General features: G+C 40.2%; 1 protein-coding gene and 1 long non-coding RNA gene across 8 annotated transcripts in view; one reads left to right on the forward strand and one right to left on the reverse strand.

Moving 5' to 3' along the window:
- Positions 1-9,085, reverse strand: part of LOC146891592 (uncharacterized) — a 52,245-nt gene extending 43,160 nt beyond the window's left edge. Inside the window, exon 1 of the long non-coding RNA XR_014997056.2 lies at positions 8,692-9,085. This is a non-coding gene — a long non-coding RNA (uncharacterized LOC146891592). The remainder of the gene's footprint in view (positions 1-8,691) is intronic.
- Slc38a9 (solute carrier family 38 member 9) overlaps positions 1-16,236 on the forward strand; it is an 84,573-nt gene that overhangs the window by 40,935 nt on the left and 27,402 nt on the right. For all 7 annotated transcript variants that reach the window (XR_007233837.3, XM_048443022.3, XM_087896889.1 and 4 more), the window contains 4 exons: positions 1,639-1,809; positions 5,240-5,299; positions 7,618-7,809; positions 9,838-9,945. Coding sequence is in view for 6 of the 7 variants with exons in the window: in XM_048443022.3 (XP_048298979.2) it covers positions 1,639-1,809; positions 5,240-5,299; positions 7,618-7,809; positions 9,838-9,945 (531 nt within the window). In the remaining variant the exon portion in view is untranslated. The remainder of the gene's footprint in view (positions 1-1,638; positions 1,810-5,239; positions 5,300-7,617; positions 7,810-9,837; positions 9,946-16,236) is intronic.

Raw genomic sequence — 16,236 nt, forward strand, 5'->3', positions numbered from 1 at the left:
GCAGCACAGACCATGGAATCGTAGAGAAAGGGACTATAATTTGATGGCAGTTAAGATAATCTTGTGTTGTATCTATCTCTATTCTTATTCTGTACCAAAATATTGAGACAAATTACTATTACAATAGCTCAACCATAGAAAAGCAAATAATTTTTGTGTTCTTTTTATACAAATGTCTTTGTGTTTTTTATATAAATTCTTATAATTTAGTATGTTTTATTAGAATCTTGTCTCCCACTTCATCCCTTTTTTTAAAGGGAACTTTATGGGTGCAGTCACCATTATTATCTTTGTTGTTTGGTTGGTTGGTTGAATGACTGTGCATTGTACATTGTGACTCTACTCTATTTGATTAATGATTGTGTACTGTAACACATTTATGACCTCCACTGTTGTTTGCTATTCTAATACTCTCTAAAAATAATTTGGACGTATTTTGTGGATTTTTAAAAATTACTTTCTATAAATTTTGACTCCTAAGGGAAAAAAAGTGTGGGCTGGAGATGCAGCTCAGTTGCAGAGCACAGATTTGGTATGTGCAAAGCTACATGGGTTGAAGCCCCAGTTCAAAAATACAAAAGGAAGAAAAGGTAGTTGTTAAGTTAAAGTTTCTTTCTTAGAGCTGCGCTAACTCCCAGCAGTACCAGCTGTCCCTGAGTGGTAGGGTTTGAAGCCTGCCGTTATTTCCTGTGTTCTGTTCTGTTGTTTCTTGTGCTCACAAAGCAGTGTGATTTCTTTAATTGTATCATTTGTTTGTGTTCTTTTTCCATCTGTCCCCAAGTTCCTTAGTGCTGTTATAGTTCTGCTAAGTACGTTATATGATATTGCAGTTAGTTTTTATCTGTAGTTTCTCATGAATTTCTTTCTCAGTATTTGGCTTTCGTAAGCCTGTCTATCTTCCTACTGCACTTCTGTTTCTTGTTGAATTCATAGAAGGATAACCTTTCATATTAGATTTCTGTACTGTTTTCTTACTTTAACTTGTTAGTCTCCTGTTGCTCCATCTTGCTATGTGTATGTTGTTCAGGCTGGTCACAAACTCACTGTGTAGCCCAGGCTGGCCTTAAGTTCACACACCCCTGCCTTAACATCTGGAATCACAGGGGCATTCTTCTATGCCTAGCTATGCCTACCTTTACTTTTAAATTCTTAACTTGGTTATCTAAAGTTTAAATTGACTTGTAGCATAAACTGTGACTCAAGACAACTTTCCTTCATGTTGTTAAGTAGTGTTTTAAATGCATTAACAGAATGACTTACGCCTACAATCCCAGAAATCTGAGGATTGCTGTAAATTTAGGTTAGCCTGGACTGTGCAGCAAGACAACATCTCAAAAAATTAAAGAGAGTATTCTGTTTTTTATTAATTGGTTTTCCTACTCCTAGTTACCACATGTTTTTTTTTAGTTATAAAAGTTTGATGCTATACTTCTCAGATTATATTATCTCATTGATCAGATTTGTTTTGTTTTATAACATTTTAATTGCTAGTTTTTCCATAATCCGTTCTTGTATTTGTTGGTAAAGTAGCCATAATCTTTTGCTAAATATTTTGAATTAGTTGGGGGAATACAAATTATAAATGTAGAGTATGTGACCAATATCTAGTCTTATTCTTTCTCTTCCATTTTTATTCAGGTACATTGGACACAACTACCTGGGAATATCCAGATGTCTGCAAACATTATTTTGGCTCCTTTGGGCAATGGTCAAGTCTCCTTTTTTCCTTAGTGTCTCTCATTGGAGCAATGATCGTTTATTGGGTGCTTATGTCTAATTTTCTTTTTAATACTGGAAAGTTTATTTTCAGTAAGTATCAATATAATTTTTAACAAAGTTACCCTCAAATATCATTGTAATATTTTAGCTCTAGCCTTTCATTTTTATATGTAAAGTATTATATAATCCTGGGTAATGTGCTTGATTCAGCTTTTGTATACTTAAGATATCAAATATCATATGTATAAGCATTAATTTTTTTACATAAATAATGGGTTTCATTCTGACATTTTCATAATGTATTTTTTTATCATATTCCGTTCTTGTTATGTTTTCTTGTTCTCCTTTACTCCCTTTAGCCACGCGTTCCCTTCTATTTTTATGTCTTTTTGTTTTTTGGTCACCCAGTGAGTTTCATTAGGGCTGCTTTCACAAACATGGGTGAAAATTGGTTTACTGAAGCACATGCACTTGAGCAATGTCTGCACCACTAACAGAGATGTCTCTCCCTCCCCATCAATGGTTAGCTCCATATATATATATGTATATATATATATATATATATACACACATATATATATATGTGTGTGTATATATATATATATTCTCATGAAGGGGTGGGTCCCAAGAGCCCTTCCTCCTTCCGTGAAAATGTATTGACAAGCCCAGTCTTGAAGCTATTACATCTGTTGTTTTAAGTTCAAGATGACAAAACATGTCATTCCCAGAAATCAGTGCACCATTTGCCGCTAACTTCCTCTGTCTCCTTAGGGTTTTTCTGGTTCTCCTTCCAGAATGTTCCCTGAGCCTTAGAGAGGGTGTTATAGTTGTCCCACTTCTGACTGGGCATTCAGCAGTCACTTATTCTCAGCACTTTGGCCAGTTATGAGTCTCCGCAGTTACCACTGACCCCTGCAAAAGGAAAGTCTCTGACCAAAGCTGACTTCGGTGCTGTGTATGGGCATAAACATGGTTCTCTAGAAGGCAGTTTAACAGGCACATCATGTCCATTTAGCAGAACAGCAGCAGTAACTTCCACACCAGAGTGTGTGACCTCCCCAAATACATTAGCTTCTAAGAAGTGATATTCCTGCTAAATCTCCTATTAGTATAAAGCATTTCCACAACACGTTAGTACTGAAACAGAAAAATGTATGACATTCACTGGTACTTGTTGTTGAAGAATTGGATGTTTGAACAGTAAACCAATTTTACTCACTGAAACAGTAGGAGATGAAAGTTGAAAACAGTAGAATAATGAAATTTAAATTATATATTATTTACATACCTTTATGTGCCACAGAACTGTTACCTGCTCAAATCAGCTCTAGAACTCTGAAGAGGCTATTAACAACTCAGTTCAAGTGCTTTTTGTAGTATTTTTTTTAACTTGGATGGAGGACGTTCATTTTAAGGGTTTTTTTTTGGCATTTATTAGTATTGTGTATGGGTGTGTGTACATATTATGTGGGTGGATGCACACATCCAGGGCACACGTGTGGAGGGCAAAGGAGACCTTGTAGGAGTATGTTCTCTCCGCCCACCACTTGTGTTTCAGGGTCAGATCTGATCAGATACTAACCACATATCACCATCATGCTGTAGACATCTTAGCAGAGCGTGTCCACTGTCATGGGTGAGTCTAGTCAGGGCTCTCTGTTTGGTTTTGTTTTTAATCTTACTTTCAAATTAGTCATTTTTAGTTTTCTGTTTGTTTGGTTTTTTTTGTTTTTCTTTGCTTTGCATCAAGGTCCTTGAGTCTTTTATATACATTTTAGAATCAACTATCTTGTCAGATTCTATAACAATATAATTAGATTTTGATTGAAGTTGCATTGAGTTTTTCAGTCACCATACCATAATTAATACTATTAGGCTATTGGCTTACGATTAATAAGAACTGCATTAGATTTATTGCTGTGGAAAGACACTGTGCCAGGACATTGAGCTTTTCTGTCCACGATCATAGGAGAGTTTAAGTCTCTGTTTACTGTCTCTTAAATTTTTCTTGATAAATTTCTTGATACATACTTGTGAGCACTTTTCTTGATACCTTAATTTGGTTTTCTAAATGTATTTTCAATTTAATATACAATACATACTTTTTTCAATACATACTTTTTGTTATTAAAACATTCAAACATGTACAAAATAAACAGACGAATATAAGGAATCCATGTTGGGTGGTGGTGGCGAACACCTTAAATCCCAGCATTCAGGACACAGAGACAGACAGATCTCTGAGTTTGAGGCAGCCTGGTCTACAGAGGGAGTTTCAAGAGAGCCAGAACTGTTACACAGAGAAACCCTGTCTTGAAAAAACAACAACAACAACAAAAGACAAAACAAACAAACAAAAAACAAACTAAGGAAACAGAATCCACGTGTTCCTGTCACTTATCTCTACCAGCTGTCAGCATTGTGCTGTCTAGACTAGTCTGCGACAGGATTGTCTAACTCTCCCACTTTACGAAAAATTAATATTTCTTGAGAACACTTTTTAGCCATTTTATTCTAATTGTCCCTCCAGTGAAGTTTTAATATCACAGATAGACCTTTTTATAAAGTGTTTATCTATCTGTGCATTATGTTTTTAAAAAGTAAGTTTTTTCCTCCCCTCAGGAATGAATTTTTAGTAATATTATCACATTCATTGAGAAACCATGTTCCTCACTCCTCTAATTCAAATATTGTTATAGCTATAGTTTTTTATTTTTTTGGTATAAAGCATGACCCTGTTTCAAAACAGACAGACAGACCGACCACACTGTTTACCCATCCACATACTCACATGCATGCTCAGGCATTGACGGCACACGCCTTCATCTTTTGTACGTCTTTCCATCTAACTCAGCAGTTCTTGCGGGAATGATGATTACTGTACAGCCATAGCTTTGTAAAAGTATGGACTGTTCCCTATGACATAGCTTTGTAAAAGTGTGCACTGTTCCCTATGACATAGCTTTGTAAAAGTGTGCACTGTTCCCTATGACATAGCTTTGTAAAAGTGTGCACTGTTCCCTATGAAATAGCTTTGTAAAAGTGTGCACTGTTCCCTATGAAATAGCTTTGTAAAAGTGTGCACTGTTCCTTATGAAAATGTTAGGTGATTTTCCAAATAGGCTTGGCCATGTGTGGTTGTTGGTCTCCCTTTTGGCATACTTGAGAACTTTACATAAAATGTAGCTGTACTGCTATAAATTAATTTAAGTATAGGGAAAAATTGTATCTATCTTCTTTACAGACCTTTTAAGTACCATTAATTCGCTCTTTCAAGTAGCTTCCTTTTTAAGCCCTGGATTTTGTAAATGTTTCCATATGGGTCTATGAAGTAAATAACATTATCATTCCAATGGGCAAAGAATACTAAAAATGAAACTATGTAACTAAGAAATAGTCTGGGGTCAGTGTACTCAATAATATTATATACAGTAAATAACCGTTTTCATGAACAGAAGACCTTAGGTGATGATGGGACCTGGCATGGTTCATTCATTGTGTAACTATATTTGTCTTTTAGATTTCATTCATCACATTAATGACACCGACACTATACTGAGAACCAATGACAGCAACCCTGGTAAGTGGTGTGGAATTCAGTTTGTTTCCTTGTCCCCAATTCTGCTCCCAAAACAATTTGAAAATAGAACGCATAACTCCAAGTTAGGTAAATGGTTGGGGGAAAAAATTGTTCTTTTTTTTTTTTAGAAAGTAATTTTATTATATTATAAAAGTTTTCATTTCCGCCCCTCCTCTCAACACCCTCCCACTCCCCCCACTCCCTCTCCTCTTCCCTCTCCATCCCTAAGAGCAGTCAGGGTTTCCTGCCCTGTGGGAAGTTCAAGTTCCTCCCCCCTCCCTCCAGGTCCAGGAAGGTGAGTATCCAAACAGACTGGATCCCCAAAATCCAGTATATGCAGAGGAAACAAGTCCCAGTGTCATTGTCAATGGCTTTTCAGAAAGACTCCGGGCCAGCCACATTCAGAGAATCTGGTTGGATCACGTCCTCGTTCAGTCCCAGTCCAACTGGCCTTCGTGAACTCTCATTAGATCAGTCCCCTTGTATCAGTGGGTGATCGCATCCCTCACAGTCCTGATTTCCTTTTTCATTTTCTTCCTCCTTCTGCTCCTCATTTGGACCTTGGGGGGCTCAGTCCAGTGTTCCAATGTGGGTCTCTGTCTGTATCGCCATCCATCGTCGGGTGAAGGTTCCCTCTGGTCTTGCCTTCTTTGTTCACGTTCTCTTTCCTTCTGCTTCTCGTTTGGGCCTAGGGAGTTAAGTCCAGTGTTCCAATGTGGGTCTCTATCTCTATCTCCATCCATCGCCAGATGAAGGTTCTATGGTGATAAGCAAAATATTCATCAGTGTGGTTATGGGCCAAGGCCGGTTCAGGCACCCTCTCCTCTGTCCAGAGAACAATCTGGGGATCTCTCCTTGGACCTGGGATCCCATTTATAAGGTTTTTCAAGCAAACGAACCTAAGAAACAAGCAGGTGTGGCCATTCTAATTTCCAACAAAATTGACTTCAAACTAAAATCAATCAGAAGAGATGGAGACGGACATTTTATACTCATAACAGGAACAATTCATCAGGAGGAAGTCTCAATCCTGAATATCTATGCCCCTAATATAAAGCCTCCTACTTATGTAAAAGAAACACTTCTAGAACTCAAGGCAGTCATCAATTCACAGACACTAATAGTAGGAGACTTCAACACTCCTCTCTCACCAATGGACAGGTCAGTCAGACAGAAACCTAGCAGAGAAATAAGAGAATTATTGGAGGTATTGAAAAAAATTGTTCTTATATTCCTGGGTTGCTATACAATTATTGGTGGTAGGTTTCAAAATAGATTTATTTATTAAGAATAAATGCTTAAGTATGATTTGGTGGCAGTGCATCTGCATGGCATGTGGGAAGCACTGGGTTCTAGCCTTGGCACCATAAAAGAATAAAGACTAAAAAGAGCATGGAAATACGCCCATGAGAGAGGGTGACAGGCTGGCAGCCTGAGCTTGACCCACGGACCCCCAGGGCTGAAGGAGGAAGTGCTCCTTCAGGTTGCCCTCTGACCTCCACAGACTGTGGCCTGTAAATGCACAACAAACAAGTTACAAATAAGCAAATGCTAAGAGAGAAGAAAGGAGGCAAAGAGGGAGAGAAGACAGGCTTTCTCCAGACCCCTGGTTCTCAGAGGTTAACAGACTCTTAGGCTGCCGGAAGTGGGGTAACTGAATCATTTTGGATTGTTAAACTCCAAATTCTTCAGTTTTTCACTGGTGATCGGGGATTTCTGCTTTTAATTCCCTAACACATAGATTTTTTTTTCTTATTAAAAAAGGGGGTCAGTGAAATGGCTTAATAAGCAAAGGCGTTCCACCACCACGCCTGGTGACCTGAGTTCAGTCCCAAAACCTACATGGTAGAAGGAGCGGACAGAAGCTGACAAGTTGTCCTCTGACCTCTGCAAATGTGCCGTGATGAGCATACACACACCCACATAATAAAGCTAATCAAATTTTTAAGAGAAAATGCCTATTATTTGATCTTTCTATGGTCATTACTACCATACAAAGATACGGTACGGTAGTGACTATACCTGCATGGTACGTCTCATATTACTGAGCTGACCATAAGCCCAATATTTCCTGTCCAGCAATCGGGCCAAGGAACATTTTATGGGATCTTTCTCTTGTTCCTAATACAAGGGTATGCTATCTCAAAAGTCTTTTTTCATACTCCCTTTCACTGTTTATATTCAGGTGAAAGATTCCTAAGGTTCCTCTGTAACCCTTTCCAGAAGTTGGTGCTAAGAGCTAGCAGGCGCAGTCCCGGGCACAGTGACTCTGGCTTGGGTCAGCCGATCTCTGACATGGCGTTTGTTTGCCTTTGCAGTGATTTGTCCAAGCGCTGGGAGCAGTGGCCATCCTGACAACAGCTCCATGATTTTCTACAATGACACACAAGTCCAGCAGTTTGAGAGGTGGTGGAGTAAGTCCAAGACAGTGCCGTTCTACCTCATAGGGCTCCTCCTGCCACTGCTCAATTTCAAGTCTCCTTCGTTTTTTTCCAAATTTAATATCCTAGGTAAGGTACTACTCAGAAGTATGAGTGGGGAGAGTCACCTCCCCAGCTGTGCGAATCTCCTTAGTCTGTTCATTCATGTGATATTTTGCTTTTGCTTTTTGTTTTTCTATAAAGTTTGGCACAGAAAAATGGACACAACCATTTCAGGTTCCTTTTGCCATTTCAGGGTTGGTTTTCTTGATATGAATTACTCGGTTTCCCATTCTAACCTTCTTGAATAACTCACTTCCCATGAGAGTACAGCTAGAGGAAATAAACTAAGGTCTGAGGAGGAGACATCAAAACGGCTACTATAGGAATCCTCAGTTTTAAAGTGTGAAAACATAGGAAGTTCCTGTGTTCTATGTAAGAGTATTGCATAGCCAGGCATGGTGACACAACCACTAATCCTAAGCACTTGGAAGACAGAGGCAGGAGCTGGAGCTCAAGGTCATCCCTGGCTACTGAGATGATGGAAGGGAGAGGGTAACTGCACAGAACTGTCATCTAACTAAACATAAGAGATCATTGTGCAACTAAGGCTTTTTTTTTCGTTCATTCATTCATTCGTTCATTCATTCATTCATATAGTCTAAGGGATCAAATCCAGGGCTTTAAAAACAAACAAAAAGATAAGCAGGGCCTTGTGTTTTCTGGGCGGCAAGCTCTACTGCTGAGCTCCACTCCAGCCCTAGGTTGGCTTCTTAGGTTTATTCTGAGTTTGTGCCCTTCCTGAGTTTTTGTTTCTTGGCCCAGTGGCCTCCAAAAGGAATAGACCTCTGTGCATGTCTCCTGTCTTGCAGAAATCTCCAAAGGAATATTTTGACCCTACTTAATGACGAAAAGACCTCCAGTGAAAGCTCAGATCTGGTTAACTAAAGGAAATCTGGAGATAGCACTTACAGAGACTTGTTGACTTCGGTCTGTAGGATGTTACCTCCCCTCTGAAGCTCTCCCAGTAGGCTGTTGCAGCGCACAATAGTCAGACTCTCCATCATATCAAGGAAGTAGGAGGAACAACACCAAAATGTAGCCAGGTTCCCAGGAGATGAAAGGAAGGGGTAGAGAGGTCTCTCCAGCCTGTCTCCCTCAGCAGGACGCTGTAAGGCAGCGTGAACACGGAGAACACCGGCTGTTACATAAGCCCGGCCTCCTGCCTTCATCTTTCTGAATCAGCTAATCTCCAAACCCACAGTCCGGTTTATAGAGCTCTTTGTGGTTTCCTGACTCGCTGCAGACTTTCCAGTGGAACAAGTCTTTCACAAGCATGTGAACTTTCAGAAGGTTTGCTCAGCGAGACCCCGTGGTCCTCAGCCTTCCAACCAGGCTTCAGGATGTTCTGCTGTTGTCCTTCCTCAGAGCAGTAGCTTAGAGGCTTTCAGAAGCAGGTTTGGTTGTCCGCAACAACTGGGTCTCCTTCCTAAGGAGGAGTGATTTGGGTTAGAGATGTAGCTGACCAAGTGAGCACTTGCCTAGTAGTGTACCAACAAGGTGCTGAGTTTCATCCCCAATACTACAAAAATACTACAAAAAACATTTTTTTTAATTAAGAGATAACAGTCCTCTAATTTCTACACCGCTAACAATTCTGTGTGGCAGAGATACTTGCTCATTTGTTCACATTTCTCGAATGTTTACTATTTCTATCCTTTTGCTTTCTTATCTGTTCAAATTAACTTGGCAGACTTTTCCAGTGTGTTGGGCGTCTCCCAATACCTAAAACAAAATAAGTTGGTTCCGTGTTTTCTTCTCTTATAAAACTGACAGTTTTGTAATGGATTCTGTTTGTTGCTGCCACTGAATTCCTAAGTTAACTAAACAGTTCCCAGTCAGTGAGCATGCCTGAGGTTTCTTAGCCTTACTACATATGTTTTGATTCATTTTCTGATAACTCAAAAGGCTTATTTTTATTCTTTAGAATCTAGCTATTTTTTTTTAAAAAAAAATAAGATTAACAAAGGTAATTCCTCCAGTCCTGATTTTTAAAGCGGTCTGTAAGGTACACAAAGATGATCAGTAGTTTCTTGTTTGTTTGTCTGTCCCTTACAGGCACAGTATCCGTCCTCTATTTGATTGTCCTTGTTACCTTGAAGGCTATTCGTTTAGGATTCCATCTGGAATTTCACTGGATTGTGCCAACAGAATTTTTTGTACCAGGTGAGTCTGTGAAAATAAGAAATAATTAAATAACAATAATGTGTTCTTTAAGTTGATTCCTAAGAAACATTAGTCTAAAACAGGTAATGCAAGGTTAATTTATTGCTCTCACCTGCCAATTCCAGCATTTGGGAGGCTGAAACAGAGGACTACCTTGAGTTCTAGGCCAGCCTTGGCCATAGAGTGAGATACTGCCTCAGAAAAACAAAAATGATTAAATAAAACAAAACAGGATTATATTTGGTATTTCTGCAACTAGGGATAACCAGGGCTCTATCATTTTTGAATTGACATTTGAAGTCCATTTAATTTATAATGCACTTGAAAAATCAAAAACTTATTCTCTAGACTTTTCTAAGGAACATATGCTTAGAATATCAGAGACGTAGAGCATTGTTATACATGTTGGTAATACTGCTCATTAAAACCATTGTTCCTGGCTGGGCATGGTGGCACACCATGCTTTCCAGTACTCAGGAAGCAGAGACAGGTAGGATTGCTGTGAGTTCCAGGCCAAACCCTGTATCAAAGACAGACAGAGAGACCCTGTATCAAAGACAGAGAGAGAGAGAGAGAGAGAGAGAGAGAGAGAGAGATCATTGTTCCCCTTATGGGTTTTTCTGTAATTTTATTGTTTTTCAGATTAAGATTACAATTATTAAATGGATTTTTGCACCTGTCTCGTATCTCCTCCTGATTATAATGTGGCAATTTAGTTAATTTAGTTTCACCCAAATTTAAAATCGATAGGACATTTTTAAAAAGCACCAATAAAACAGTGAATAAATGACTGAATTATACTAAATAAGAAGATAGATTTAAAAGTGACCCTTACTGTGTTGGCCTCGGAAATCTGGGAAATGCATGTTTCCTGAACACCGTGCTACAGTGTTTGAGCAGCAGGCCTCTTTGGTACTTCTGTCTTCAAAGGGACTTCCCGCAAGAGATGTCCAGAGAAGGCCGAGCCCAGGAGCTCACAGAAGCCTTTGCAGACGTAGGTGCCCTCTGGTACCCTGACTCCTGTGAAACTATAAATCCTACTCCATTCCAGGCTGTCTTCCATAAATGCATTGCCTCCTTCTCTGGATACAGCCAGCAGGATGCTCAAGAGTTCCTGAGGCTCCTCATTTAATGGTGAAGCTGCTGGGTACCACCAATCCCAGCCAGTGGTTCAGTTCCCTCTCCACCTCTCTGGGGAGGGTTCTGTGTGAAGAACCTGAATTAAGTGATGATGACTGAGCCAACTTAAATGTGGAAGTGCTCCCTGAAACGAGAAGACAGCAAGATTGCGGGCCTATTTGTGGGATAGTTGAAAATTTGCCTCAAGAGCCAGGCCTGTGGGTATCACACCTTCAAGGTTTTCTGTGACCTGTCTCTGCCCATCCCCGAGAAAGGATTTGCTGGGGCAAAGTGTCGCTGAGGGAGTTTCAGTGTTTTCACCAAGGAAGAAAACCTAGAGGCAGGACTAATTCTGATCAATGCCGCAGAAACACGACAGTACAAAGATTCCCCAGGGGGACGTGACTGGTACAGGAATATCTTGAAACTAATCATTGAGAAATAGTACTCGATTCTATTGCTGGTTTGGAAAGACTGCTTTCTTTCTATTCTTCAATCATTAAGAAGCCTAAAATTTCAATTCACCATTGAGTGTCTGGTCTTCCTGATTCTCGTAGTTGGAGCTATTTAGCTCCTATTTCTTTGCTATAACCTTCCTAGATTTTCAAGCTGTATTGAGTTGGTAGTCACTGAAAATTGTTGATTATGTTACCATGGCTACTTTTTTTAGAACACTTGACTTTATTAGCTTTGATTCTCCAAAGCCCCGGGCCTTGAAAGGGCATGTTTCCTTCCAAGATTTTGTGATGGTACGTACCTTTAATCCCAGCACCAGGGAGACTGAGGCAGCTGCATCTCTGTGGGTTTCAGAACAGCCAGAATAGAAGATACCCTGTCTCAAAAAAAGACAAAAACAAAAAACTGATGAAAAGGACAGTATTGAATTTTTCCAGTGATTGGCAAAAATAGTCCAGGATATTATTTTTTTAATATTATGTCTATTGTGATTTATTAAGCATTAGTGAGGAAAGTTTCTACTAATGATAATAAACTAAAAATAGATATCTAATGGGGCTACACAGATGACGTAGAGATTAAAAGTATTTCTTACTCTTGCAAAGGACTCAGATTTGATTTCAGCACCTTCATGGAGTCAACAAGCACCGACCTGTAACTCCAGCTTCAAGGGACCAGTGATCTGTGAGTGTCTGTACTCACATGCACACACTGACACACAGGCACAATTACACATAATTAAGCAGAAAATAAATATATTTTTAAAAATGTATAACCAGGGTGAATAAATAGTTATCTGGGAAACAGAAAAGAAGAAATTCTTAAGTAGGTGGTAAATCATTCGTTTTCCTTATCCAGTTTTATATGGAATGAAGGGGAAGAAATGAAGATTAAACAAGGCACATTTTCCATTAGGAATCTAAAATTACTACCCTGTGATTAAAGGCTGTGTGAAGAATGAAATATGTCCTAAGTGCTTTCTGAGAGGCTAATTAAAAACTCAGAGAGCATTGGAGAGGACGAGCCTTTACTGTCCTCATGAGACTCACACCACTTTACAAATTCGATTGATCTTTATGTATTCGTGTTTCTTCTACAGTTACGTATTACATTTGTTTCTTTACGCCCCTACCACAGCTTGTGTATGGAGGAGATCCCAGGACAGCATTTGAAAGTCAGTTCTCTCCTTCAGCCTGTGGGCTACTGGTTGTCTTAGGGTTTTTACTGCTGCAATGAAATATCATGACCAAAAAAGCAGGTCGGGGAGGAAAGGGTTTATTCACATACATTTCCACATCGCTCTGCATCATCAAAGGAGGTCAGGAAAGGAACTCAAGCAGGGCAGGAACTTGGAGGCAGGAGCTGATGCAGAAGCCATGGAGGAGTGCTGCTTACTGGCTTGCTTCCCTTTGGCTTGCTCCGCCAGCTTTCTTAGAGAACCTAGGACCACCAGCCCAGGGATGGCACCAACCTCCATGTACTGGGGCCTCCCCCCTCAATCACTGAGAAAATGCCTTACAGCTGGGTCTTATGGAGACATTTCTCAGCTGAGCCTCCTTCCTCTAGCTTGTGCCAAGTTGACATAAAACCAGCCAATGATTGGGTGTGGAACTCAGGTTGTCAGTCTTAGCAGCAAGAGTCTTCACCTGATGATCATCTCTCTTACCCAGTATTCTTCGAACTTTTGCTTTTTAATATGTCTGTCATCAACTTTGCTCTCAGGTGGTAGTTGGGGAAAAAAGCATTTATTCTGCTCTCTTAAAAACACAAAGACTTTTATCCCCTAAGTAATGCCATACAACCAACTGGCTTTATGTATTGTCTCTATGGTGACCAATCCTGTATTTCCAACCGAGATCCCTCATGAAGTCCATTCTCATGTGTCCAACTCACACCTTCTCTTTCTCTACTTCGATGTCTGTGGATGTGTCAAGTTCAAATTGGCAAAGATCAAATCCTTGTTATATTCATTTCAGTGTCCATCCCTGTCCACCAACCTGCTTGACTTGCTCTCCTCTCAGCCTCCTTCACCTTAAAAGAGAAGCTGCAGTTTTGGTTGCTCTGGTCAGCACTGTATAGTTTTTGACCATTCTCCATCCACACCCGATCCAGCTACAGAGTGCATCTGTTTTATTTTTTAAAACAGTTAAGAATCTAACTTCTTACCATCTCCACTGAAAAGAACTATGCCAAGCTATTAATCTCTTGCCTGGATTATTATAGTGCCCCCCCCCCAGTTAAGTTTGTCTGTCTCTCCCACCCTAGGCTATTCTACACCCAGCAGCTAGAGTTATACTTGTAAAACAAACTAGTGTGGTGGTGCCTGCTTGTGGTGCCAGCCCTTAAGGGATCTGGATTTAAGACCAGCCTGAACTACATAATAAGACCTGTCTTAATGCAAAAACAAAACAAAACTCAAACCAGAACCCACAGAACTCTTTAATGATTTCCCATCTCATTAAGAATGACAGCTTCTTTATCATAGTCCTTGGATCCAGTCTGACTCAATCCCCACCGCTTCCCCTCTTACTCACCGACTCCAAGCACGCTGGCCTCCTTGCTGTTGTATTAAAATGCCGAGCACACCCCATGTTGTCATTCACTATTCCCTGTGTATGAGGTACCCTGTTCTCTCGGATGCACAGATAGATGGTCAGTGTGGTTATGCAAGGTCTTCCCTGACAACCTACCCACCTCCAGGCTGCTTGAGACTTTTCCTTAAAGCTCATCAGTACTAGCCTTAGAGCAAGCACCTGTGATATCTGTTAGTAATTCCTGTTCTAATGAGTTGGAGTCTTGGAGGCCCCAAATTATTCTAATCCATTTGGCTCCTGAGCTCCCCAGAGACCCACACCATAAAAGGAAAGAACCAGCTCCCTCAAGTTGTCTTCTGACCCTCACACACACACATATACAGACGCTTGTGCACGCTAACAAAAAGTAAAGATGTAGAGAAATAATTATTGAATAAGTAAATATGTTTGACTTCCTCTTAATCCCATTCAAATGAGAGTGAAGAGAGATACAATGAAGGGCGAACTAGGAAACAGTAGGGACAGGCCAAGTGGGAAGCCAGAACAGACTGCAAGAGGTACACAGAGGTCTTAGGTGGAATTTTCTTTTCCTTTCATTTATTTATTTTTTAAAGAAAATAATCTTTTTTCATTTTACGTAACAGTCCCACTTCCCACTCCCATTCCCTCCACCTACCACCCCCCACCTCCCCACTCCTCAGAGAGGGTAAGGCACATTGCTTTGGGGAAGGTCCAAGCCCCCTCCCCATAATATCTAGGTTGAGCAAGGTATCCATCCAAAGAGAATAGGTTCCAAAAAAGCCAGTACATGCAGTAGGAATAAATCCTGGTGCCACTGCTAGTGACCCCTCAGTCTGCCCCAGCCATGCAACTGTCAATCACATTCAGAGGGACTAGTTTAGACCTATGCTTGTTCCTTCCCTGTCCAGGTGGAGTTGGTGAGCTCCCATTAGCTGAAGTAGACTGTTTCAGTGGGTGAATCAATCATGGTCTTGACTTCTTTGCTCATATTCTCACTCCTCCCACTCTTCAACTGGACTTTGGGAGCTCAGTCCAGTGCTCCGATGCAGGTCTCTGCCTCTATTTCCATCAGTTGCTGGATGAAGGTTCTAAGGTGATACTTAAGATATTTATCAGTCTGACTACAGAGCAAGGCCAGTTCAGGCACTCTCCTCTATTGCTTAGGGTCTTAACTGGGGTCATCCTTGTGGATTCCTGGACATTTCTATAGTGCCAGGTTTCTTGCTAGCCCCATAATGGATCCCTTAATCAAAATATCTCTGTCCTTCCTCCATCTCGACTATCCGATTCTCTCAAGTTCTTCCTCCTCCTCCCCTTCTCCCTTTGTCTTCCCCTTCCACCCTCCCTATCCCCCCATCTCTATGCTCCCAATTTTGTCAGGCAATCTTGTCTATTTCCGCTTTCCAAGTAGATCTATGTATGTTTTTCTTAGGGTTCACCTTGTTACGTAGCTTCTTTAGGATCATGAACTCAATATCCTTTGCTTTACAGCTGGTATCCACTTATGAGTGAGTACATACCATGGTCATCTTTCTATGTCTGGGTTACCTCACTCAGGATGTTTTATTTTCTAGTTCCATCCATTTGCATGCAAATTTCAAGATGTTATTGTTTTTTTTTTAACCACTGAGTAGTACTCCATTGTGTAAATGTACCGCATTTTCTTTATCCATTCTTCGACTGAGAAGCATCTAGGTTGTTTTCAGGTTCTGGCTATTACAAATAATGCTGCTATGAACATAGTTGAACAAATGTCCTTGTAGTATGATTGAGCATCTTTTGGGTGTATGCCCAAGATTGATATTGTTGGGTCCTGAGGTAGGATGATTTCCAATTTTCTGAGGAATCGCCATACTGATTTCCAGAGTGGTTGTACAAGTTTGCATTCCCACAAGCAATGGAGAAGTGTTCCCCTTACTCCACATCCTCTCCAGCATAAACTCTCATTGGTATTTTTCATCTTAGCCATTCTGACTGGTGTAAGATGGTATCTTAGAGTTGTTTTGATTTGCATTTTCCTGATGGCCAAGGATGTTGAACATTTCCTAAAGTGTCTTTCAGCCATTTGAGATTCATCTGTTGAGAATTCTGTTTAGTTCTGTACCCCATTTTTTAATTGGGTTATTTGGAATTTTGATATATAATTTCTTGAGTTCTTTCT

Source organism: Myodes glareolus, chromosome 15 (genome assembly GCF_982192425.1).
Source record: "Myodes glareolus chromosome 15, mMyoGla1.1, whole genome shotgun sequence".
Classification (NCBI taxonomy): domain Eukaryota; kingdom Metazoa; phylum Chordata; class Mammalia; order Rodentia; family Cricetidae; genus Myodes; species Myodes glareolus.